Raw genomic sequence first — 27,857 nt, 5'->3', positions numbered from 1 at the left:
CTGAGCTACCCAGGTGCCCTTGCTGGAGTCTAACTTTAGTTTCTGAATGTCTGAGAACACATTTATTTTGTTCTCCTTTTAAAAAAGTATTTCTGCTATATAGAAATTTGACAGTTAATCTCTCTCAGCATATGGAAGACTCTGTCATCTGTCTTGATTTGTTACTATGGAAAAGTCGGATGCTAATCTGCCTTTTATTTGAAGGTTATCTATGATATAAGCTTAACTATTTTTATGATTGTATCTTCAACCTGGGTGTTCTGCTATTTCACTATAATAATTCTAGATGAGGTTTTATTTTTATTTATACTCCTTGAAATTCATTTGGTTACCTAAATATATAGCTTGGCATTTATTTTTTTTTAACTTTTAAAAAATATATTTTATTTTTAGGTAATCTGTATGTAGACCCAACATGTGACTGGAACTCACAACCCTGAGAATAAAATATTGCATGTTCCACTGACTGAACCAGCATTCTTATAGCATGGAATTTTCATTTGGCTTTGGAAAATTCTTAGCCTTCTCATAAAACATTGTCTCTGCCTCATTCTCCCTTGCCTTTCCTTATGGAACTCTGATTAAACATATATAAATATTTTCTATTAACCTCTCTCTCTCTCTCTTTTTTTTTTTTTTTTGGTGGCTTTCCCTTTCTCTGTATCTCTCTCTCTCTCCCTTTACTTCTCTTTACCCAGTTCTGTTGCCTTTGGATGATTTCTTCAGACATACCTTACAATTTGCTAATTCTCCTTTCAGCTGTGTCTCATCTTCTATTAAAACCACTTAGCACCAAAGTTTGAAACAGGCAATTATTTTTTGCTTTACAGTTCTTTGGGGAGGCAAGCTTATTTCTTGTTACATGCACTCTAAGTACATAGCCTTTAGGTCCCAGGCAGGTCTATTCTAGGAGGTATGCTAATGTTAGATTCTCCTCTTGGTCTTGGTCGATTCTAGGCTTTGTCTTGTAATCACTGTAGGCAGCTGCAAAATCCAAAGTTTTAGTCCACATAGTTCAAGGTAAAACCTGCTTTTAGGGGTTAGTTTTCTTCTCTGGGTTTCAAACCCACTTTTTTTTTTTAAACTTCTGAGTACTTCTTACTTTGATACCAGTTTGTTGATGCAGGTGTTAAAAGTGTTTAAAAATATATATATATGTTAAGAAATATTTAGGCTTTCAGTGAGGGTGTCAGATAGAATATTTAATTCCCAATACAGCCAGAAACAGAAGTTGGGCCCTAAAACTTTCATGAACACAATGATCTCTTTAGTGTCTCAGGGTATTCTATGATGCCTGTCTAAAAGCACTTTAAGTAATTAGTGCTCTATAAGTACTTGTCGATTTTAATAATAGAACTCGTATGCACGGAAACACATGATTCAAATTAACAAACCTGATATGCGGTTTTGGATTCCCTTTAACTTCACAGTTGAGCTTCACTTTTTTCTCCTCAGAATTCAAAGGGAACATCACATGATTTGGTTCCTGAATAAAAACAGGGCCATGCAGTGTGTAGTCATCTGAAATGAGAGGAGCAAGTGCCCCAAAATGAAGAACATCTTCCAAATACGAACAATAACAGGAAACAACTACAAAATGAAAATAAGAGCAGTAAAATAACAAAAATAATAATATACAACAGATTTAGTTTCAGCCTTTTAGATGAAATTTCCCACTGAAGACTAATCCTTTATAGATTATAACGAAGTGGAGACACAGACTCTCCTATTTCATACTGATGATTTATTTTTACTAACAACTTCCAGAATGCTTGACCTTCCCTTTCCTCTCTTCTTACTTTTTATTCTATCTGCCTTTTACTTTGTTTACATTTTGTGCCTTCTATAGCTCTTTTGTGTTGCTGTCTATTATCCTGGGAGACCTTCTAATGTCACAAAGTTAAACATTTCTCTGCTCTGTAAGGGGGTAATAGAAATGGAAACAAGCAATGATGATTTCATAATACATTAAAAGAGAAACATCTCTGTACTGCTAAAATATGTATAAAAGTTTCTTAAATTGTTTATGTAAGTAAAGAACAACCTAGAGTCATGATTCTCAAATTATCTGGTAAATGACCAGTTTGTTTTTGTCTTTTTTCCCCCAACCTACTAGTGATCCATACATGGGGATGTTTGTGCAAATATCATACAGCCGGAACCGTATGTGACCCAGCACGCAAATTCAGTAACACTCAAATGAGTCTATAGCTAGCTCAGTAATACATGAGTATACAATGATGTATGAGTTTCTGAATACTTTCCCTCAATTAACACTGACTAGATGTATGAAACTTACTTTATCAGTAAAAGAGCTATAAAGTTTAAAGACTGGAATAATCCACAAACCAGTATAGAGCAGTAGAGAGTACGTTTTTCTAGATACACACATAATAAAGATTAGTCAAAATGCATCTCACCACCCATACCCATGAAAGTGATTTTCATTCTTCAAAATCTAGTTCAAGTTCATTTTTTTATCCTAGAAAGCTTTTGTAGACCTTTATCTTTTTCATTTAACCACATGATTCTTCAATCATATCTCCCTGTAGCCACTTTTCTATCAGATGTATTGGTACCTTGTTTTGTCCTGTTTTAGACTGTAAGCTCCTTGAGAGCATGATGTACACATTTTGGTATGTTCTGATGCCAAGTACAGTAGCTTACGCACAGATGATCATTACTAAAGATTTGTTCTATTTGTGCGTAATTTTTTTTTTCACTTTTTAATGTATTCAATCAGTTGACTTAGGCATTGCCTGATGAATTTCCAGATAGAAGGGCCAGTGGCTATGATACTGAATAACACCCTGGAGCTGACAATCCACTCCCCACTTAGATGTGATTATTTGGAAGAGTGTGAATTGCAACTGCTATCCTGGAAAACCTTTACAACCAGCCTTTGTTGATAGGTGATAAGATGAGAGTAAATTCATGCAGATGTATCAGGACTGAGGAAAAAGAATAACGCTGGCTTGGAAATCTTGGTGGAGGACATGAAAGTGATTTCTTGGAAGGTTTATAACCCAGGCTTAAAAAAAAATCCATATGTTGAGCTTGGGATAGATAAAATGTAAGGAGACAAGATGACAAAACAGAATTCTGTTTTATTATAGAGGAGTAAGGACAGCCAATGACCTAGTAGTAAGAAAAAGAAGGATATGAATTCAGATAAATCATGAACTGAGATTCAATGCCTTGGGTCAACTACTAAATCCATGACCTAACTCTCCATCACTTAGTCTCTCTAGCCCTCAATTTTCTCATCTCCAAAATAACAGGATTGGACTTGGTCAGTGGTTCTATACCAGTTAAGAATGGGAAAGCACCCCTGAGTATTTGCCCATGAACTTATATGCACATACATGTAAAATATGCATTCAAAGATGACATGAATTATATTGTTACCACCATCCTCTCTCCGTACTCCATGTACAAAATCACTCATTAATGAGACTTAAACAAAAGAAAACAGGATCGTGGGGCATCTGATTGGCTCAGTGGGTTAAGCCTCTGCCTTTGGCTCAGGTGCTGATTTCAGGGTCCTGGGATGGAGCCCGGCATTGAGCTCTCTGCTCAGCAGGGAGCCTGCTTCCTCCTCCTCTCTGCCTGCCTCTCTGCCTCCTTGTGATCTCTGTCTATCAAATAAATAAACTCTTAAAAAAAAAAAAAAAACAGGATCTGCCAAATAACTGAAAAGCATAGAATGAAAAAGTACCTAAGCATGTACTTTTTTTTTTTTTTAACACTCATGGTTTGAAACCAGACACTTCAAAATCCAGATATATACATTTCAGATTTTGAACAATTCTATAGATAGTTTCAAAACAAATTTAAACACTGGTCAAGGATTAGCTCAATTCAAATGTGAAGAATTATGTGAATTTTTGGCATATCTATTTTAGGCATATCTATTAGGTAACAAATGTTCCTTCTCAAGATCACTAATAGCTACACTTGGATTTTTCTCTAAGAGAGAAATATTTCTATTGTTGTCCCAATTCTAAAATTGTGTGTGTGTGTGTGTGTGTGTGTGTGTGTGTGTGTGTGTAATATCAATCATCTCAATTCATTGGTGTTCCCTGATTTGAATTTCATACAGAAATATGCAGTCTATTACTAGTAATTCCAAGTAAGAATAAAACATAATAATGATTATCCAGGATGCAGCTGAGAGACTGTGGATTAACATCTGTACTATTTCTCAATGTATCCATGCCATATTTAAATAACAAAAATGGTACTTTTTCTCTGTATTTTGTAACAAGAATTGATAATAACGATGCTTTGCATTCGCTATAAATAACACATTTCATCCAAAGTTTTTATTTTCTCTTGGTTAACCAAGCTTCTGCCTGTAAATTAACATTAACATAAAGGGAGTGGTATTTCAGTTTCAATCTAAGGAAATCCATAGCCTTTCAAACATGAGCTGTTTAGTTTCAAAAAGATGGAGGGAGAGATTTTAGAAAGCTTAAAAATGCAGGTGTAGAAAACAGATAACCTAACTTTAAAAACTTTAGCCTTAGAGTTACTATAAATACAAACATTTTTGATAAAAAGGAATTAAAGGGTTGCTTTGTTTCTCTTAAACCTTGAGGTAGCTGGGTGAAACATAGTCCTCAGAATGACATTCTGAGATGAAACATGGAGGGAGGTATCAGTAAGTTTGTTCTATCTTTGTATAGTAGTGACAAAGTGACTTTCAAGTGTCTTGAAGGTACATATAAAACACTTTGCATTTGCCATTTGTCAAGTCTAGGAGATAAAGTTCACCCTTTTCTCTGTCACAGTAACTAGCTCTATGTAATCAGAGGGGTAGCCATGATTTCCAGCTTAGAGAAGTAAAGGAACATCTCAGAGAATGACAGAGGACAAGGTTTTAATAAGTCAATATGTTTCAAAGTTAGACCGTGGACCGCCTGCATTGTAAGCATGTTCAATGCAAGGACTGAGCAAGTACAGAGCTTGTTTTTCTAAATCGCAGTCCAGACTGACTGCACCAGAAAAATCCAGGGACCAGGAATTTGCCTTTATCCTAGTTGAATCTGGGTGATTCTTAGGCATACTAAAATTTTAAAATTACTAACACAGATCCTTTTATGCCTAGCTTTCCATTTCCTAAGAGCAGAACATCAGCCAACACTGGCTTTAGACCCACTCCTAAATTTTCTCTGTTGGGCAAAGTCAAACCAACAGATCTTTTTTTGATAACATTTAGAGAAAGACTTTTTAGCACATGTTTGGACTAACAGCTGAGACGCAAGCAGACAGGAACGGAAAATGGTAAAAACCAACCCAGACTAAGAAAATGGATGGATTTGTCAAGGTACAGGATTCCTGTTGAAACAAAACCAACATTTCCTCAGAACACTCACAGTTGAATGCCAGCAGCTAATTGTGAGAACTCCCCAAGGGTTCTGTGTAACAAAAAAGAGCTACTGATGTGACAAAGTAAAGGTATCCCCAGGGTGACACAATAATCCACTGACCTACAGTGAAATTTTATCCTCACTTGATACACATAGCATTCCTGCTGTAACCACTATCCTTTGTTTATAAGGAATGAACCTCATTTAAGTGGCAGGATGTTCAGATTGATGTTTTAACTTGTGGATTCCCGAAAGGGAGAAAAATCAGGGACTTGCTTAGCGTAGAGAAGTTAGGGCAATGGACTTGCATTATTATCAGGGATCTCTCAGGCGAGCAGCAGGCAATTATTTTTCATTCTCCTGGAAATTGTTGAAAATCATGTTAAGAGAAAGAAAGAGGGGCCAGGTTGCCAATAGCACAGATACGGTCTTTCAGATTCCAGATCATTGATTCCAGCCCCAGGCTGGGGGATTTAGTGCAGATGCCAATACTGGTACATCATGTTTTCCTGGGTTCTCCTCTGCTTGGAGACTACCTGCCAGTTGGTCACTATGCTACTTCTACAATACTACCTGTATTCCCTAAAGTTCCATATCACAGATTCTCATGGACTAGTTTCCGAGTAAACCATACATTTGTAAAAAGAAGAGAGAACACCTAAACTTAGGAAAGGCCCCCTTTCGTGTTTCAAGAAAGATTGAGAAACCTTTGGGTTTTGATTTCATGACCAGAAATATATTTAGGTTAAAGGTAAGACTACCCTTAAACTTTCTCCCCATTTGTTCATCAAATACTGAAAGTTATTGGAAAACAGTGTTCTCAACAAATGATTCTCAAACTCCTTCCCCCATTTGACTCTTTTCTTGTTAAAATCTATTTTGGGGGGGAGACAAAAAATCGATGCTTGTCAGCCAATTTCTTCTTGCTTCCTCCTGTTAATGTTCCAGAAACAAAATGTAGTGCCAAGGCTACTCTTAAAATGTTTAGAGTACTGAAAGAGATGCATAGAACTGTAGAATTTTAGATTAAAAGAGATTATTTAATCCTGAATGTATTTTCCCAGTCACAGACTAAAAATATACTATATCTATAGTAGAAACAAAAATGATTTTTACCTAAAAATAAAATAATCCTCTAAGAAATACAGTAAAAAAAAACCCACCTTTCTACAGTTAGGTGTCACTTATTTTATCTGCAGCTTTAGGAAATCAATAATCTTACTCTTTTTTTTTTTTAATTTGGCCCATTTTTATATGTCCCCAAACTTCTCCCCTGGGGAAGCAAAATGCTGCTCAGTTAGGCCACCAGAAGCCAGACTGGGAAAAGAAATGGGAATGGAGGCGGGCAGCCTGAGTTTTTCTGAGACTGCGAGGAGAAAACTATGACTGAACCTCAGGTGATGGTGTACTCAAAGAAGCAAGGCAGAGGCCCATGTACCAAGTACACTGGAGCAAGTGTACGGCATCATCTCCATTCCAAGTGTAGGGTCAGCAAAAAAAAACAGGCATAACGAAGCAAGCTAGTGGTAGATATGGCTTGGAAAGGTCCACTAATGCTAAATGTAGATCTTTTTTTAATAGGACATCTATAAACAATGCTAAAATGTAGCCAGCAAAGGAAGGGGGGGCATTAAAGGGCTGAGCCGTATCAGAGAGCAGTAGGATCTCAAAATAAATATTTCATAGAAAGGAGCTTAACAAAAAAACAAACAAACAAAAACAAAAAAATAAAATCAAGCTGTGCTGCTTAAACTTATTCCTCAAAGTGTGGTCTAGAAACCTCCTGCATTAGTATCACCTGACCTGGTGGTGCTTGATGAACGGCAGATTTTTGAACTCCTGCCAGACCTACTAGATTTTTATTACCAGAGTTCAAAACCACTGTTCATTATTATACAATTTAGAGTTTGAAAATGAGTACCTTAAGTTATGAATTGAGCACAGATGACTTTCAGCCCTAAACCAATTAAGGATGCCAATGAAGAAAAACAGCCCTACAGAACTTTGTTGTATGTGCTAGATCACTCTGTAGCTACCATGTGGGATGGGGTAAAAGGCCACATGTCTCCAGCAAACCCCTTGTGTCAATGCACGTCTCTTCTGCTGGAAATATTTTTCATCTCTTGGAAACTCAGTGATTCAACTCTGCTGGGAAAGGACAAAAATGCAATACTATGATTTCGCTTTAGAAAACTAAAAATACCAGATTCGATTCTAATTGTAATTGCTGTGAGTTCCCAGACGTAGCATCTGAGGGTTGTTTAGGCTCTTGATCCTAATGGCAGGTATGAAGGGCTGCCACAACAGTCAAGAATCTAGGACTGTGGTACATAGTCAATCTTCCTACCACATCAAATAGGCTTTTGATTATTAACACCTGGTCTTGGGCAGAACCACTTAAATGGCAAAAACTCTATGGAAGTTTTTTATGGAAGTAGAGTGGAAGTTTTCCACTCTAATGGAAGTAAACTCTAGGACATCTAATGGGGGAACACAGGGGTTTGAGTGTGAGCTCAGGATATGAGCCTGTGGGTTTAGACGGGAGTTACATTTGGAAGCTACATAGTTTGTTACATTATGCATGCACAGAAACATCCTGATGCAAACCAAGGTGGCTTTGTCATACTGTATTTTTTTTACTCTGCATCCTGTGAAGCCCTTCACCATTCAAGAGCATCAGTGCTGTGTGTGTGATCAGTGGGAACATGTTCCCTTCTTTGATTGTAGACCAAAGCCCCTTCACCAGGGACAAGAAAGGGGCAGTTTCTTCTGCAAAGCTGGTTTGTTGGGTGCGCTCCCAAAGTCATGTTTATCTTTTACTTTCTCCCTCTCAGCACTTGCATCAATGGAGAAGCCCAGTGGAGAGAAACATTATTCATTCTGCCACCAGAGTGTTCCAAGAAAGGCACACACAGGGTCCACTACTCTATCCTGCTGGCTGGGAGTCTTCTCCTCCTGCCTTTCTCACAATCACTAAAATTCATTTTGTCTAAGAAACTGTTAGATCAGCAGCATCTCAGTGGATCAAAATTACTCATAAAATATATGGACAACAATCCAAGGTAATTCAGAAACAAATAAAATACTCTTAACTGGTTTTCTGGAATATAAGTATTCCTTTAAAATATAATCTTGATTGTAGAAATGATGACTGGACAGCTGTCAAACTATCATTACATATACAATTTAGTGTGTTAGTCTTTATAACATAAATAGCAAGAGATGTTCAAAGGCCCCACACAAGGGCCTATGTGTAACTCTAGCCAACACACAGCATTTTTACTGAATAAGGATCTGCTTCATTCTATTTGCTTGTTGAGTTGAATAGAGCAGAGGCAAAACAAACACGAGAGGAGACAGACATGCCTGCTTAAAGGACAAGGTGTTTCTTTCATCTGTCCTTGCTTCCACCTTCCTTCTTTTAACCCCCTTACAAGAGCATTTTAAACAGGAAGGAACAGAGAAGTGTGCAGACAGCCGGTATATGTTTGAAGGCAGAAAGTAAAAGAAAGTCCAAATGAGAAGTGAACTCTTCTCCTACTCTCTGTTTCCTGCTGAACAGAGTAGTGCTGCTGTCATCATACATTGTGTCACACATAATGAGGACCTAATTGTAGGCAATGTTAGATCTTAGAAATGGTGGTGAGGAGTGGAAAGCGTGAGGAGATAAAAGTGATCTCTGTTGGCGGAAAAGATGTGCATAGGAAGCATTCATAGGAGTGGCAAAGAACAATAAGGGCAAGTGGGTCAGTAAGTCCTACTCTGACCTTGACTCCAAATCCAGACAAATTTCAGGAACAATGGATTCATTACTCCTTTAAATATAAGTACATGGGTCATTCTGACGTCAAGCTCCAGTTATGAAAATAATGACAAATTTCACAAATGCAAATATTCTATAACTCATTTGGAGGCAAAAACTGACCTAAAGGGAGGGGGCAGAGTCAAGGGGGCTGAGGAGTAGCAGACTGAGATGACATCAGGTCCCAGGAGTTTAGCTAGATAGTTATCAAACCATTCTGAACACCTACAAACCCAACAGCAGATTGAAGAGAAGAAGAGCAGTGATTCTAGGAACAGAAAATCGACCACTTTCAGAAAGGCACGGCATGTGGAGAAGTGAATCTGAAGCCACGGGAAGATAGACTGTGGGGGGAGGGGCCGGCTCCCTGCAAGAGGCGGAACAACAGAGCACAGAATTTGAACTTTTAATAGTCTGCTCCACAGAGGGGCATCGCTCCAGAGGCTAAGCGGGGGTGGAGCCCTCATGGGGACAGTGTGGTCTCAGGTGTAGCAGAGCTCGCAGGTAACAGAGTTCGCTGGGTCTGGAGTCTCCAAATGGGGCTGTGTGCCAGAAACACAAACGCTCAGTCACAGGCGGGGTAAGCTCGGAGTGTGGCCAGAGACCAGGGAGACGGGAGTGATTGACCACTTTTCTCCGAGGGTGCACTAAGGAGTGGGGCCCCAAGATCTCAGCTTCTCTGGGCCGAAGAGTGAGAAGCCCCCATTTTCATTCCCATCATCCAGCGCTCTATGGAAAGCGTTCAGGGAACAAAAACTCCTGAGAGTGAATGGAGCAGATTACTTAGAATGGCCCCTGGCAAGGGCGGTGCAGTTCCGCCTCTGGCAAAGACATTTCAGAATCACCACAACAGGCACCTCCCCCAGAAGATTAGCAAGAGCATCCAGCCAAGACCAAGCTCACTGATCAAGTAGAAAAGTGGAATTCCAGAGGAGGGGAAAGCAAAGCATGGAATTCATGGCTTTCTCCCCAGGATTCTTTAGTCTTGCAAAGTTAATTAAATTTTTCTTATTTTATTTTTTTCTTATTCTATTTTTTTAACTTTCCCTCCTTCCTCTTTTAACATTTTAAAAATACTTTATCTTAATACCTTTCTAAAAAAAACTTTTTAAACCTTCATTATTACAGTCATATTTTATCCTTCACTGTATCTAACTTTATTTTTTGTATAAGTATAGGCTTTTCTCTTGTAAAAAATTTTGGGATACAATTTCTTCTAATAGATAAAAATATATCCTAAATCTTCTAATAGATAAAAATATATCCTAAATCTAGCAGAGGGCTTTGTTCTAGTCTCCAGCCTGAGCAAATTCTCTCCACTTTCTTTTTCTAACCAACTTATCTTATCAATTCTTTTAAAAAATGTTTTTAAAAATTTTCATCTTTATAGTCATATTCCATCCCTTCATCATGTTTACCCTTATTTTTATATATATACAAGTTTTTCTTTCTTTAAAATTTTGGGAGGCAGTTTCTTCTGAGGGACCAAAATACACCCAAAATCAAGTGGTGGTGGGGCTCTGTTCTAGTCACCAGTCTAATATATATATATATATCCATATATATATATATATATATATATATATATGTCCATATATATATATATATATATATATATATATCCCGTTCTGTAAAAATAAAAGAAAATCTAACCAAGCTGAAATAAAAAAGCTACTAATAAGGTGCAATAAAAAATGGAGGCTCTTACTGCTAGGATAAAGAAGGCAGAAAAGAGAATTAGTGATATAGAAGTGCAAATGATGGAGAATAAAGAAGCTGAGCCAGAGAGAAACAAACAACTATTGGACCACGAGGGGAAAATCTGAGAGATAAGTGATACCAGAAGACGAAACAATATTAGGATAATTGGGATTCCAGAAGAAGAAGAAAGAGAGAGGAGGTCAGAAGGTATGTTGGAGCGAATTACTGTAGAAAGTTTCCCTAATATGGAAAAGGGAACAAGCATCAGAATCCAGGAGGCACAGAGAACCCCTCTCAAAATCAATAAAAATAAATACACACCCCATCATCTAATAGAAAATCTTACAAGTCTTAGTGACAAAGAGAAAATCCTGGAAGAAGCCCAGGACAAGAAGTCTGTAACAGACAAACGTAAAAATATTAGAATATATAGAACGGCAGCAGACTTCTCCACAGAGACCTGGCAGGCCAGGAAGAACTGGCATGATATATTCAGAGCATTAAATGAGAAACATATGCAGCCAAGAATAATATATCCATCCAGGCTATCATTGAAAATAGAAGGAGAGATAAAAAGCTTCCAGGACAAACAAAAGCTAAAAGAATTTGTAAACACCAAACCAGCCCTACAAGAAATGTTGAAAGGGGTCCTCTAAGCAAAGAGAGAGGCTAAAAGTAGTAGACCAGACAGGAACAGAGACAATATACAGTAACAGTCACCTTACAAGCAATACAGTGACACTAAATTAGTATCTTTCAATAGTTACCCTGAATGTAAATGGGCTAAATGCCCTAATATAAAGACACAGGGTATCAGAATGGATAAAAAACCAAAATGCATCAATATGCTGTCTACAAGAAACTCATGTGAGACCCAAAGACACCTCCAGATTTAAAGTGAGGGGGTGGAAAACCATTTACCATGCTAATGGACATCAAAAGAAAGCTGGGGTGGCAATCCTTCTATCAGATAAATTAGATTTTAAGCCAAAGACTATAATAAGACATGAGGAAGGACACTATATCATACTCAAAGGTTCTGTACAACAAGAAGATCTAAAAATTTTAAATATCTCTGCCCCTAACATGGGAGCAGCCAACTATATATACCAATTAATAACAAAATCAAAGAAACACATCAACAAAAATACAATAATATTAGGGGACTTTTAACAACCCCCACATTGAAATGGACAGATCATCCAAGCAAAAGATCAACAAGGACATAAAGGCCTTAAATGACACACTGGACCAGATGGACATCAAAGATATATTCCGAAATTTCATCCCAAAGTAACAGAATAAACATTCTTCTCTGGTACACATGGAACATTCTCTAGAATAGATCACATCTCGGGTCACAAATCAGGTCTCAACTGGTACCAAAAGAATGGGATCATTCCCTGCATATTGTCAGACTACAATGCTTTGAAGCCAGAACTCAAACACAAGAGGAAAGTTCAAAAAAACCCAAACACATGGAGGTTAAAGAGCATCCTACTAAAGAATGAATGGGCCAACCAGAAAATTAAAGAAGAATTAAAAAAAAAAATCCATGGAAACAAATGAAAATAGAAACACAACTGTTCAAAATCTATGGGACATAGTAAAGGCAGTCCTGAGAGGAAAACACATAGCAATACAAGTCCTTCTCAAGAAATAAGGTCTCAAATACACAACCTAACCCGGCACCTAAAGGAGCTGGAGAAAGAACAGCAAAGAAAGCCTAAACCCAGCAGGGGAAGACAAATAATAGAGATCAGAGCAGAAATCAATGAAACAGAAACCAAAAAACCAGTAGAACAAATCAACGAAACTAGGAGCTGGTTCTCTGAAAGAATTAATAAGATTGATAAACCCCTGGCCAGACTTATCAAAAAGAAAAGAGAAAGGACCCAAATAAATAAAATCATGAATGAAAGAGGAGAGATCACAACCAACACCAAAGAAATACAAACAATTATAAGAACATATTATGAGCGACTCTACGCCAACAAATTTGACAATCTGGAAGAAATGGATGCATTCCTAGAGACGTATAAACTACCAAAACTAAACCAGGAAGAAACAGAAAACCTGAACAGAGCCACAGGCAGTAAGGAGATAGAAGCAGTCATCAAAAATCTCCCCCAAAACAAGAGCCCAGGGCCAGACAGCTTCCCAGGGAAATTCTACCAAACATTTCACAAAGAATTAATTCCTATTCTCCTGAAACTGTTCCAAAAAGTAGAAATGGAAGGAAAACTTCCAAACTCATTTTGTGAGGCCAGCCATTGTCTCAATCCCAAAACCAGACAAAGCCTCCATCAAAAAAGAGAATTACAGACCAATATCCTTGATGAACACAGATGTGAAAATTCTCACCAAAATACTAGCCAATAGGATGCAACAGTCCATTAAAAGGATTATTCGCCATGACCAGGTGGGATTTATTCCTGGGATGAAAGGTTGGTTCAACATCCTTAAATCAATCAATGTGATACAATACATTAACAAAAGAAAGAACAAGAACCATAGGATACTCTCAATAGATGCTGAAAAAGCATTTGACAAAGTACAGCATCCTTTCTTGATCAAAATTCTTCACAGTGTACGGATAGAAGGAACATACCTCAATATCATCAAGCTATCTATGAAAAAACCACAGTGAATATCATTCTCAGTGGAGAAAACTGAGAGCTTTCCCCCTAAGGTCAGGAACACAGCAGGGATGTCCACTATCACCACTACTATTCAACATAGTACTAGAAGTCCTAGCCTCAGCAATCAGACAACAGAAGTAAATTAAAGGCATCCAAATTGGTAAAGAAGTTAAACTATCACTCTTTGCAGATGATATGATACTTTATGTGGAAAACCCAAAAATACTGTGCTCCAAAATTTCTAGAACTCATACAGGAATTCAGTAAAGTGTCAGGATATAAAATCAATGCACAGAAATCAGTTGCATTTCTATACACCAACAGCAAGACAGAAGAAAGAGAAATAAAGGAATCAATCCCATTTACAACTGCTCCCAAAACCATCAGATATCTAGGAATAAACCTGACCAAAAAGGCAAAGAATCTGTACTCAGAAAACTATAAAGTACTCAGGAAGGAAATTGAGGAAGACACAAAGAAATGGAAAAACATTCCATGCTCAGGGATTAGAAGAACAAATATTACGATAATGTCCATGCAACCTAAAGCAATCTACACATTTACTGCAATTCATATCAAAATACCATCAATTTTTTTCAAAGAAATGGATCAAATAATCCTTAAATTTATATGGAACCAGGACAGACCTCGAATAACCAGGGGAATGTTAAAAAGAAAGCCAATGTTGGTGGCATCACAATTCTAGGTTTCAAGCTCTGTTACTGTCATCATTAAGACAGCACGGTACTGGCACAAAAACAGACATATAGATCAATGGAACAGAATAGAGAGCCCAGAAATGCACCCTCAGCTCTATGGTCAACTAATCTTTGACAAAGCAGGAACAAATGTCCAATGGTAAAAAGACAGTCTCTTCAATAAACGGTGTTGAGAAAACTGGACAGCCACATGCAGAAAAATGAAACTGGACTGTTTCCTTACACCACACACAAAAATAGACTCAAGATGGAAGAAAGATCTCAATGTGAGAAAGGAATCCATCAAAATCCTTGAGGAAAACACAGGTAGCAACCTCTTCAACCTCAGCCACAGCAACTTCTTCCTAGAAACATCGCCAAAGGCAAGAGAAGCAAGGGAAAAATGAACTACTGGGACTTCATCAAGATCAAAAGCTTTTGCACAGCAAAGCAAACAGTCAACAAAACAAAAAGACAACTGACAGAATGGGAGAAAATATTCACAAATGAAATGTCAGATAAAGTGCTAGTATCCAAAATCTATAAAGAAATTTTCAAACTCAACACCCAAAGAACAAATAATGCAATCAAGAAATGGGCAGAAGACATGAACAGACATTTCTGCAAAGAAGACATCTAGATGGCCAACAGACACATTAAAAAGTGCTCCGCATCAAGGAAATACAAATGAAAACCACAATGAGATACCACCTCACACCAATCAGAATGGTAAAATTAACAAGTCAGGAAACGAGAGATGTTTATGAGCATGTGGAGAAAGGAGAACCCTCCTACACTATTAGTGGGAATGCAAGCTGGTGCAGCCACTCTGGAAAACAGTATGGAAGTTCCTCAAAAGTTGAAAACAGAGCTACCCTACGACCCAGCAATCACCCTATTGGCTCTTTACCCTAAACATATAAATGTAGTGATCCAAAGTGGCACGCGCACCCAAATGCTTATAGCAGCAATGTCCACAATAGCCAAACTATGGAAAGAACTTAGATGTCCGTCAACAGATGAATGGATAAAGAAGATGTGGCACACACACACACACACACACACACACAATGGAATACTATGCGCTATCAAAAGAAATAAAATCTTGCCATGTGCAATGATGTGGATGGAACTAGCGGGTATTATGCTGAGCGAAATAAGTTAATCAGAGAAAGACAATTATCATATAATCTCCCTCATATGAGGAATTTGAGAGGCAATGTGGGGGGCTTAGGGGATAGGGAAGGAATAAATGAAACAAGATGGGATCAGGAGGGAGACAAACCATAAGAGCCTCTTCATCTCACAAAACAAACTGAGGGTTGCTGGGAGGAGGGGTTCTGGGAGAAGGTGGTTGGGTTATGGACATTGGGGAGGGTATGTGATATGGTGAGTGCTGTAAAGTGTGTAAGCCTGACAATTCACAGACCTGTACCCCTGGGGCTAATAATATATTATATGTTAATTAAAAAACAACAACAACAACAACAACAACAAAAAACTGACCTAAAGGGATGTGAAGCTATATATAGCATTAATGTGAAAATTGCTAGAGACTTACAAATGTGTTTGATTATGGAGTACTGATCCAGACTCAGCTGGGGATGTTATGTAACACTAGGTACAGTTTATGGACAGTGTTTTGTTTCTAAACTCAGAGAAGTTCTTAATTCTCAAACATTTCTGACCCAAACAGTGTCTGATCAGAGTGTATGGGCCTATACCATGTGCCAATACCAGGACACTAATTCACTAAATATTATTTCCCTAGTGACATAAGTATATAGTAGTTATCTATGATTTTTGTCTCCTCAGAATCCATTACTTCTCTTTAAGGTAAGAGCATTTCACTTTTTCTTTGGTGAACCAAGTGCCCTAATTTCTTCACCTAAATGGTTTGGATAGACTAAAGTCCTCTAAGTCAGGAGAAGCAGGTAACTCAGGTCTTGCCAACTAATATTTCATTTTCCTGGCAAACTAATTCCCAAGGATATGATGCACGTTTGGATAAGATTCTATTTCAGAGCTTTTCATAAAACTCCTAGAAAAAAAAATTCCTTTTATAGTCTGGGATTGCTTGGAGGGAGAAAGCTCAGAGCTTCCAAAGGCCTCCACATAGAGAATCTAAAAAAAGAGAATGAACTAACACAATGAAGGAAGCCAATAGGAAACTAAAGTATGGAGGCTGAGTTTCAATGACATCATTTGAGCTTTGGAACCAGGTCTGTTCCAAGCAAGGTTTATCTCTAAGATTCCCAGATACGTGAACTAGTGACTGCTTTTATTTAGGCAAATTTGATTTAACTTATATCAGCAGTAGTTAAGTGACTCCTAACTGAAACTATATTCATAGAAAATATACATCCATTTATTCCATGCTTTAATTCACTTCAGTAGTCTTCCTCCTCTTCTTGCAGTTTCCTTTTGGTAATTGTCCAAAAGTTCTTGTGTGTATAAATCGACACAAATAGGCCCTCAGCAAAAAGGCAGGCCAAGATCTTCCTCTGGAGCTACCGTTCATTCCCATGCTTCTACTTCAATGTGGTCACTCCTATGAGCAAGTGCTCCCTAAAAGTCTGCTCCTTTAAACTGTTTCACTTCATCTGATTTCTGGATACTTATGATATGCCCCATAAAGCATGTCTTCCCCATGCCCTTCCCTATCACAGGACACTATTTCCTGTTGGAAAAAATATAGATAATTTTATGTTAATCCATTCCCCAGACTCTTAGCTTCTAGCGGAAATTCATACACTTTAATTATGGCCTTTTGAAGAGATAATTAACCTAAAACAGTGGTAATGATCATAATGTGGTTTTATGTATTCTTCATGTGCAAAAAGACACTCTTCGGGAGCCAGTTAAAAAACGAGTACAGGACTAAATTACCCCCACCTCCAAATTCTGATTAGATAGATTTGGAGGTAGGGCACAGACATATGCATTTGAATTGTGCATCCCAGGTTATTTAGATGCAGATGATCCACAATCATGAGCCATCATTTAAGAAAGAAAGATTGAGAGAATGTCAGCAACAACAGTAGGCTGTTTCAAGCACATGGCGGCTACCAGAACTTTTCACCAAGGAAAGAGAGCATGTATTCAGCTTTTAAATCAAATACTGGAAATGCCTCTCTTCTTTGCTTTTGCTGAGCATGGTGTTTCCCATCATACCTGTTCATGGGGATAAATTCTTCTTTGCAATGGGAGGTATAAATGATTCTAACAGACCTGTTTTGGCTCCTGATGTTTTGCTTATTACATCTTAAGAATATTATAATACAGATTTGTTTAGGTTTCTGTGTGATTGGGAAAAACCATGAACTCTTTCCCAGGCTATGACTCTGAGCCTCCCAGAATCAAAGTACACTCATTCTCACTCAACTGAACAAAAGTATGACCAAGTTTGCCTCTTCCGTATTCAGTCATATTTTCGTACTTCTCTGGGGACCCTCTGTTTTAAGGCCTTCTGGGGTGAACTGCTGGTGTTCTTGTCTCCTCAATGACACCCTACATTCTCCATTGCCTTCCCTGACATTAAATTGCCTGAACATGGAACACCTGAAAGTGGCACTTTCCTATTATGTGCACTATGCCTCCTCAGGTAATATTCATGAACTTTTGCACCTGTCTCTTTGGTAGCTGAAATACCCTTGTCTGCCTTTCATTGAATGTTTCAGGTTTTCAACTTGGCACACAGTGAATGCACACACACACACACACACAAACACACACACACACACACACGAAAGTGTGAAAGGGAGCAATCTGGGAGCTGTTCAAGCAAAACTCTGACAACATATTTCTAACAGGAAAGATTCACTAAATTTGAATTTAGTATGCTTCTCTTTCTGGTGTGTAAGTATTTTTATTTATTTTGCATATGTTGCTTAGGATACATGGCTGTCATGATGTCCCTGATGAAGCTGGGGAGGAGATAAAATTTAGACATAGTTCACGGCAGGCAGTTGGCTTCAGGGTATGAGCCTCCTTGGTGGGATACTGGCATTTTAACTGAATACTAAGGATACCCAAGCCAGACTATGTTCTACATCATTCTCTGACCAAATCCTGTAGTCCTGCTAGAGATAGACAAACAAAATCACTCAACTTAGGCAGTGATGTGTTCAGCTCTGGGGAAAAAAGAAAAAAAAAAAAGATGCTTCAGAGACTACAAATTAACTTCTCCTTTCCCTTTCTCTAAACATAACCCCTGTGTCTTCTATTTAGAGACATGGGAAATAATGGCAATAAAAACTACCCCTTACTGAGCATAAGAAGACAAGGCTATGTGCAAAGTAAAAACACTTGCTAAGCTTTATCTCACCCCACCAACTACCCTGCTGACTGGTCCTATATTCCTTTTCACTTGATGGAGAAAGAGAAGATTAGAGACAATTCACTTATAATAGGTTGCAAATAGCTGGCATATTCTAAGATTAGAGCTAAGTATTTAGTAGCACTATGCTACGCAGTGGCAATTGCTCTCTGCGCATTACCACCAACAAGTAACAAATGGAATTCTGATATGTTGAGTAAGAATGGTATCATCAAGGTGTGTCTGGGTGGCTTGGCTGGTTAAGCCTCTGACTCTTGGTTTTGGCTCAGGTTGTGATCTCAGGCCTTGAGATTGAGCCCCACATCAGGCTCTGCACTCTGCACTCAGGGTAGAGTATGCTTAAGATTCTTTATCCTTCTCCCTTCCTGTACCACTTGTGGTCTCTCAAATAAATAGATCTTAAAAAAAAAAAAAAAAAGAGAATGGTATCATCAAATTCAACTTCAGATTTTTAAAAAAGATTTTATCTATTTATTTTAGAGAGAGAGAAAAGGCGTGTGAGCAGGGGGAGGGGCAAAGGGAGAGGGAGAGAATCTCAAACAGACTCCATGCTGAACACAGAGCCCAATACCGGGCTTGATCTCACGACTCTGAGGTCATGATGTGAGCTGAAATCCAGAGTCAGATGATTAACCAACTGAACCACCCAGGCTCCCCTCTTAACTTCAGAGTTTTAATTCAATCTCATTTTTGAGGTAAGGAATCAAAGATTTTCAGAGGTTAAATTGTTTATGAAAACTCACATAGATACTCAGTGATGGAACCCTAACCAGAATTCTGATTTTCTGATTACCAGATGAATGTTTTTCATAGTACCATTAGTTCCCTTTAGTTTACTTTTTGGATAACAGTAGAATTGGTCCACTTTTACCTAGAAATATGCTAGAGGAGAATAATGGAGTCAACCCTTAGGAAGGGAGAGAAATCTATTTTGTCAATATTTATGTCTTAAAACTTTGGTTCAAGAGAAAATAAGTGAAAACCTATTTCCTTTCAATAGAGAGCAGAAGGGATAAATGTATTCATTATATGCTATACTTGTTACTAATTCTTTCAAATTACAAAGTTGTTCTTTTTTAGAATTACCAGCATATTGATGTACAGAAAGGATACTTTGTCCTAAAGTATCCTCTATAGAAAACTTTATAAAAGGGGGATTCATAACCTTTCAAAATGACAAGCATAAAATTTGCATCTAATTATTGGGCATTCTGCTTTTTCTATGTCATTCTGTCATAAGGCAAAGTGGCATGCACACTGATTTGGGCAAACACAAAGCAAAAACTCTTTCGGTGAAGGGATAAATGGCAGCAGAAAATGCCATTGACTTGAATTCACAGGCTTATTAAAAGAGGAGGAAAAAACATTTTCTTGGCTTTCCTAAGACAAGGTAAAAAGCATGTCCATTAAGTTGTTGAGAGCCTTGAATAAGTCATCGACCTGTCCTCCTCTAGCAAATGAAACTCAGATCGCTTACCACAGACCTCCAGAGAGGAGATGGATGACCATGAGCATCTACTTTTATAACAAAAATATCTGTTTGTCTGAGCAAAACAACAACTAAGCAGAAAGTAACAGACCGGGGATAATGGGTTAACATCTTTCATTCATTCAACAAGTTTTTATAGAGTTCCCACTATGTGTCAGACCATATTCAACACATGGAGGGTAGAGAGAAAAGTAAATAAACACTCTGCCCTAATAGTGATCACATCTTAGGTTGGGGGAGGAAGACTCAATGCAATTTATATAGTGTATTGAAAGGTGACGGAGGCTATGAAGTAAAAGAAAGTGCACAGAATTCCGGGGGGGATAGTGCAATTTTAAATAGGGTTGCCAGTGATGCCTTTATGAGAAGATGATATTTTATCCAAGACTTGAAAGGAGTGAGGGAACAAACCATGAAGATATCTGGGAGGTAATCATTGCAGGCAAAGGCAACGATGACTGCAAAAGTCCCTGAGCAGTGGGAAAATGCTTAGTTTATTTAAAAATGCTTTTCTGCTTAACCTCTTCCTTTCTCCCCTCCCCCACCCCTCCCCCCCATAAACACACAGTATGGCAGCCAGTATGCCTGAAGCCTAGCACTCAGGGGGAACATTCTGAGGAGATAAGAAGTATGGTACCATTTATACCACTTATCGGTGCTTATTCACACTGCCACATTCATGGTAGAGTTCTTCAACCCATATTCATATAAGTGAAAGCAGGAATTATTGTTGTATTATTATTTCACAAATAAAGTGAGGCACAAAAAATCCACATGAGGGGGCTTGAGATGCCCTGAAATTACTATGATGTTTTTTCCTTTTTCACTCTCAAAGGATGCAAAGAGAATTAAAGAACTATAATTTTTGACCATTTTTCTTACAGAATATTTTTTCCTATAGACAATGTCGAGACCCATAAATTGTTTATAGTACAGGAATGAAAAGGAAAGACTCTTGACAATAGGGCCTGGGTTCAAAATCTCTACCTCTGGGGTGACCTTGAATAAGTTGCTTAGACTTTGTGGCCCAGCTTCCTGACTTGTGAAATGAAGCATAGAGCAGCACCAATCTTGCAGGGTTATCTTGAGTGTTAACATCTTAACTTTGTTTTGTTTTTTAAGTAAACTCTGTGTCCAACATGGGGCTTGAACCCATGAGCTGAGATTAAGAGTTGCATGCTATACCAACTGAGCCAGCCAGGTACCCCAAACATCTTGATATTTTTAAAGTGCTAAGAACACTTCCTAGTACCAGTAAGTCCTACACCAGGAGGAAAACACAAAATGTCTACAAACTCCCTCTTTAAAGTCTCTGATTTGGGGAGTGGGGGTATTGGGGATAGGGAAGAGAATAAGCCCTTGTTACTTTTTAATGTTTCTCTAGTAGGTAGGAACACACACCTATCCCTCAGTAGCTGAGATACGATAAAGTTTGAATGTAAATCACCATGGTCACAAAATTTTTACCTCAAGGAAAATAACAAATTGGGTCTGCACATCATTATCCCCTTACCTCCACTCTCCATAATTAGTAGCATGGTCTTACACACAATTATAAGTTACATACAACCTATCCTCAATCTTCCCCTAGGTCTCTTGAATGAGTGATGCCAAGATACAGGCTCAGAACAACACTTGTCTAAATGAAAGAAGGTAACCTTGAGACACAAATGAATGTAGGTAATGTCTCCATTTAAAATGGAATAAAGGGAATAGAAATCCTTTTGATTAGTTTCTGTCTATTGATGTCAGGACATTTCTATCTCCATGACATCAAAAAAAGCAAAGTGTGAATCAGTACAAAAACAGGAGATGTCTCTATTTTGGCAGGCAATAAAACATCCCCTTCAATAAAATGTCCTTTGGGGTGCCTGGGTGGCTCATCCGACTCTTCATTTCGGCTCAGGTCATGAACTCAGAGTCGTTAGATCAAGCACCGTGTTGGGCTTTGCACTCAGCAGGGAGTCTGCTTGAGATTCTCTCTCTTTCCCCTTCTCCCTCTGCCCTTCCCCACCCACATGCATGCTCTCTCTCAAATAAATAAATGCATCTTCAAAAATAAATAATTAAAAAAATATAATGGCTTTCCCTTCTGCTCCTAAAACATTTTGTACACTATGATACTTACCTACCAGACTATGATAATACTTTATTTACTTGTGTATAGCTTGTAAGCTCTTTAAGATAGGGACCTAAGTCAGTGTGGTCTTATTCTCCAGTCTTTATCATTATTTCTGCCACACTGTCAGTGTTTGGGCCATTTTTAATGAATGCATTAATGAATGAAGGAACAACCTGCCAACAAACATAAATTGGTATGTACCAAAAACAGGGCAAAATTTAAGTATCCTAATTGCTTGTCAAGTACTATTTATAAGAGAATTTTGTGCTTCTGGAAGATCTTCTGAGAGAACTAGCTGGGGTTTATGCCACCAAAGAAATCAATTTGGGGAGGCGCCTAGGTGGCTCAACTGATTGAGCATCCGACTGCTGATTTTGGCTCTGGTCATGATCTCCAGGTCATGAGATTGAGCCCCACATTTGCTCTGCACTCAGTGGGGAGTTTCCTTGAGGGTCCTTCTCTTCTCCTTCTGCCCCTCCCCTGACTTGTACTCCCCCCCCCCCCAGAATGAATGGGTACATGTTTTTAAAGAAAAGAAAATCAATTTTTGAATTTTTTATGAAAATTAACATTTCATTCTCTTTTACAATGGACTACTGCTTTTATGAAGTCTGTTTCTAATGTTAGGTTACTTTGTAGAATTCTTTCTCATTTATTCATTTATCCATACAGTTTTCTGAGCACCTGCTCTTGTCCACATACTTAAGATATGAAAATAAACAAAGACAGACAATGCTTCCTTCATTGAGCATCTATTCACTGACAAATTGATGATTAGTAACTGAATTCAAAGGAAAAAAACAACAACAACAGGGTCTCAACTAGTTTAAGACATCATTTGCTCTCGTGAGCAGATTTTATCATTTATTTTAGTCAGAGACACATTGAGATGAAGTTAAGGGAGGAATTAAATACACACACAAAATTTTACATAAAATTTCAGTAGTTTCACAGACTACCCTGAAGATGATTCACAGATTTCAGGTTAAATTTTTCTGTTCAGATCTGGAGCTATCATTGTGTGTGTGTGTGTGTGTATTTACTTTAAAACACAAGTTTAAAAAACCAGAAAACATCTAACAAAAGGCAGGAAATATATAACTATATTAATTACTTTAAATATAAATAGACTAAATGCTCCAATAGAAAGACAAATGACAGTTGAATAGATTAAAAAAAAAAAAAACAAAAAAACAAGGTCCATTTATATGCTGCCTAAAAGAGAGTCACATCAGATCTAAAGACATAAACAGACAGAAGGTGAAGGGATGGAGAAAGATAGTCAATGTAAATAGAACTGAAAAGAAGCTGGTATATGAAGAATCCTATCAGAAAAAAGTGGACTAAAACAAAGATTGTTAACAAGAGACAGAGAAGAACATTATCTCACAATAAAGAACTCAGTCCAAGGAGAGGATAAAACATTCATAAATATTTATGCAATTAACATAGGAGCACCTAAATATAAAGCAAATATTAACAGATAAAAAGGGAGAAATTGAGAATAAGACAATAATAGTAAGGGATTTTAATTCCCCTATACACCAATGCATAGATAATGTAGACAGAAAATTAATAAGGAAACCCTAGCCTAAAATGACATATTAGACAAAATAGACTTAATGGATATATACAGAAAATTCCATCCCAAAGGAGCAGAAAACTCATTATTCTCAAGTGCCCATGAAAAATTCTCCAGAATAGATCATGTTAACCACAAAATAAGTCTCAATAAACTCATTAAGACTGAAACAATATCAAGTATCTTTTCTGACCACAATAGTATAAAACTAGAAAGCAATTATAAAAAGAAAAGTGCCCAAATACATGGTTACTAAACAACCAATGTGTCAACAAAAACATCAAGGAGGAAATTTTAAAAATACCCTGAGACAAATGAAAATGGATACAGAGCATTCCAAAATTCATGGGATGCAGCAAAAGCAGTTCTAAGAGGAAAATTCAGAGTTATATAGACTTACTTCAACAAAAAAGAAAAATATCAAATAAATCTTACTTTATATATAGAGACTAGAAAAAGGAGAACAGAGCCTCAAGTTAGTAGAAGGAAGGAAATAATAAAGATCAGAATGGAAGAAAATAAAACAGACACCAAAAAGGAAGTAGAAAAGATCACGGAAAATAAAAGATAATTCTTTAAAAAGGTAGATAAAAGTGATAAACCTTTAGCCAAACTCACCATGAAAAAAGAGAGAGGGCTCAAAGAAATAAAATCAGAAATGAAAGAAGAGAAATTACAACTGACACCACAGAAATATAAAGAATGTTAAGTGATTACTACAAATAATTTTAGGGAGGTAAATTGGAAAACTGAGAGGAAATGTAAAATTTCTTGAAACACACAACCTTCTAAGAATGATGCATGAAGAAACAGAAAATATGAATAGACCAATTACAAATAATGAAGCTAAGTCAATAATTTTAAAAACTGCCCCCCCAAAAGTCCGCTCAGACTACTTCACACTGGAATTTTACTGAACATTTAAAGAAGTCAGTGCCTGTCCTTTTTGGATAATTCCAGAAATTTAAAGAAGGAATGCTTTCAAACTCATTTTATGAGGCTAGTATTACCCTAATATCAAAACCATAGATGCCATAAAACAGAAAATTGGTGGCCAATATCCTTGATGAACATAGATTAAAAAATTCTTGAAACAAAATTTTAGCAAACCCAATTCAAAAATACAGGAAAAGGATTATACTCTGCAGTCAAGTGTAACTTATTCCAGGCATGCAAGGATGGTTCAACATCCATAAATCAATCTTCATGATACACCACATTAACAAAACAAAGGATAAAAGTCACATGATCATCGCAAAAGACATAGAAAAACATATGATCAAATTTAACATCCACTTATGATAAATAATCTCAACAAAATCATTATAGAAGAAACATACCTTGACATAATAATAGCCACATATGACAAACTCACAGTCAATATAGTACTCAAAGGTGAAAAGCTAAAGCTTTTCCTCTAAGATCAAAAATAGGTCAAGGATGTCCATTCTCACCGCTTTTACTCAATATTCACTGACCTTAGAGATAAGCATTGTAAATCAAGCCACAGCAATTAGAAGAGAAAAATAAATAAAAGGCAACCTAATTATTAGGGAAGAAGTAAAATTGTCATTATTTGCAGATAAGATGATACTATATATAGAAAAACCTAGAGATTCCACCAAAAACACTATTAGAATCAATCAATAAATTAAGTAAAGTCACAGGATACAAAATAACATAGAGAAATTAGTTGAGTTTCTATACACAATTAACAAACTATCAAAAAATCAAGAAAAGAAATCCCATTTATAATTTTGTCAGAAAGAATAAAACACCTACTAATAAATTTAACCAAGGAGGTAAAATATCTCTGCTCTGACATTTATAAGACACTGAAGAAAGAAACTGAAGATGACACAAATAAATGGAAATATATTCTATGTTCATGGATGGAAGAATTAATATTTTTTAAATGTCCATACTACCCAAAGAATCTACAGATATAATACAATCCCTATCCAAATTCCAATGGTATATTTTACAGAAGTAGAAGAATTCCAAAATTTTTATGACATCCACAAAAGACCCCGAAGTGCTAAAAGCAATCTTGAGAAAGAACAAATGAGAGATACCATGCTGCCTGATTTTAAACTATACTACAAAGTTAAAGTAGTCAAAGCAGTATGGTACTGGCAAGAAAACAGACACATATATCAATGGGAGAGAATAGAGAGCCCAAATATAAACTACTTATATATGGTCAATTATCTATGAAAATGAAGGAAAGAATATATAATGGGGAAAAGACAGTCTCTTCAGTAAATAATACTGGAAAACTAGATAGCTAAAGAATGAAATTAGAGGGGCGCCTGGGTGGTTCAGTGGTTTAAGCCTCTGCCTTCAGCTCAGGTCATGATCTCAGGGTCCTGGGATCGAGCCCCGCATCAGGCTCTCTGCTCGGCGGGGAGCTTGCTTCCCCCTCTCTCTCTGCCTGCCTCTCTACCTACTTGTGATCTCTCTCTCTGTCAAATAAATAAAAATAAATTCTTAAAAAAAAAAAGAATGAAACTAGATCACTTTTTTAGACTATTTACAAAAATAAACTCTAGATTAAAGCCTTGAATGCAAGAACTAAAACCATAAAACTAGAAGAAAACATAAGTAAGCTTTTTTACATCAGTTAGCAATATTTTTTTGGACTCGTCTGCTCAGGCAAGGGCAACAAAAGCTAAAATTAATAAATGAGATTACACTAAACTCAAAAGCATTTGCACAGTGAAGACCATGCACAAAACAAAAAGGCAACTTACTGAATGATAGAAAATATTTGCTAATCCTGTATCCAACAAGGGGCTAATATCCAAAATATATAAAGAACATGCACAAATTAATATTAAAAAAACACAAATAATCTAATTAAAAATGGGCAGAGAACATAAGTGACATTTTCCTAAAGAAGACACAGAGACGGCCAACAGGTACATGGGAAGATATTTAACACCAGCACTCATCAGGGAGCTACAAATCAAACCTATGATTAGATATTATTATCCTGTACCAGTCAGATTGGCTATTATCAAAAAGATTTAAAAAATTACAATGTTGTCAAGAATGTGGAGAAAAGGGAACTCTTTATACACTGTTGGTAGGAATATAAATTTGTGCAGCCAACATGGAAAAAAATATGGATCCTCAAAAAACTAAAAACAGAACAACCATATGATGCAGCAATTTCACTTCTGAGTACTTATCCAAAGGGGGGAAAAAAAAACAACAGTAACTTGGAAAGATTTATGCACCCCTATGTTCACTACAGCATTATTTATAATAGCCAAGATATGAAAGCAACTTACGTGTCTATTGATAAGTTAGTGGATAATGTGATTACATATGTATGTATGTATGTATGTATGTGTGCATTTATTTATAAATATAAACACACACACAACTGAATATTACTCAGCCATAAAAAAGAGTAAAATCTTGCCATTTGTGACAACATGGTGGACCTAGAGGATAATATGCTAAGTAAAATAAGTTAGAGAAAGACAAATAAATTTCATTTATATGTGGAATCTAAAAACCAAAATAAAACAGAAACAGATTCATAGATACAAGAAACAAACTCATGGTTATCAGAAGGGAAGTACAGGAGGGGGAGCAAAATAGTTGAGGGGGATTAAGAGATGCCAACTTCCATTTATAAAGTAAATAAGTCATGGGGATATAATGTACAGCATAGGGAATATAGTCAATTATATTGTAATAACTTTGCATGGTGACAGATGGTAACTACAGTTACCATGTGGATCATTGCATAATGTATAAAAATGTTGAATCACTATGATATATACCTGAATCTAATAGGATACTGTATATCAATTATGCTTCAATTAAAAAAAAAACAACCTACAAAGTAACATTTGGCTTATATCTGAAACATCAAAAGATTGCCTATAGCGGCAAAATTAATCAAAAGATTAGAGTTATTTGGGGGTATTTCGGGAGCTTGAGAAGTTGCAAAAGTGGAAGTAAAATTTTTAAAGTGACCAGGGTAAAAACTGGTAATTAGGAAGAATTTGTTCTCTTTTAGTAGCAAAGTTATAAAAAAAATACATTTTGAATGTGACAAATATTCTTAACTCTTATGTACCCTCAAAAAAATCA

At 36.9% G+C, this 27,857-nt stretch overlaps 1 protein-coding gene across 3 annotated transcripts in view; it reads right to left on the bottom strand.

Moving 5' to 3' along the window:
- CNTN4 (contactin 4) overlaps nt 1-27,857 on the bottom strand; it is a 961,173-nt gene that overhangs the window by 323,583 nt on the left and 609,733 nt on the right. For all 3 annotated transcript variants that reach the window (XM_045992257.1, XM_045992258.1, XM_045992259.1), the window contains one exon: nt 1,395-1,521. In XM_045992257.1, the coding sequence (XP_045848213.1) occupies nt 1,395-1,521 (127 nt within the window). The remainder of the gene's footprint in view (nt 1-1,394; nt 1,522-27,857) is intronic.

Source organism: Meles meles, chromosome 20 (genome assembly GCF_922984935.1).
Source record: "Meles meles chromosome 20, mMelMel3.1 paternal haplotype, whole genome shotgun sequence".
NCBI classification, from domain to species: domain Eukaryota; kingdom Metazoa; phylum Chordata; class Mammalia; order Carnivora; family Mustelidae; genus Meles; species Meles meles.
Note: the sequence above shows the minus strand (reverse complement) of the source record. Positions and strands in the feature narration are given on the sequence as shown.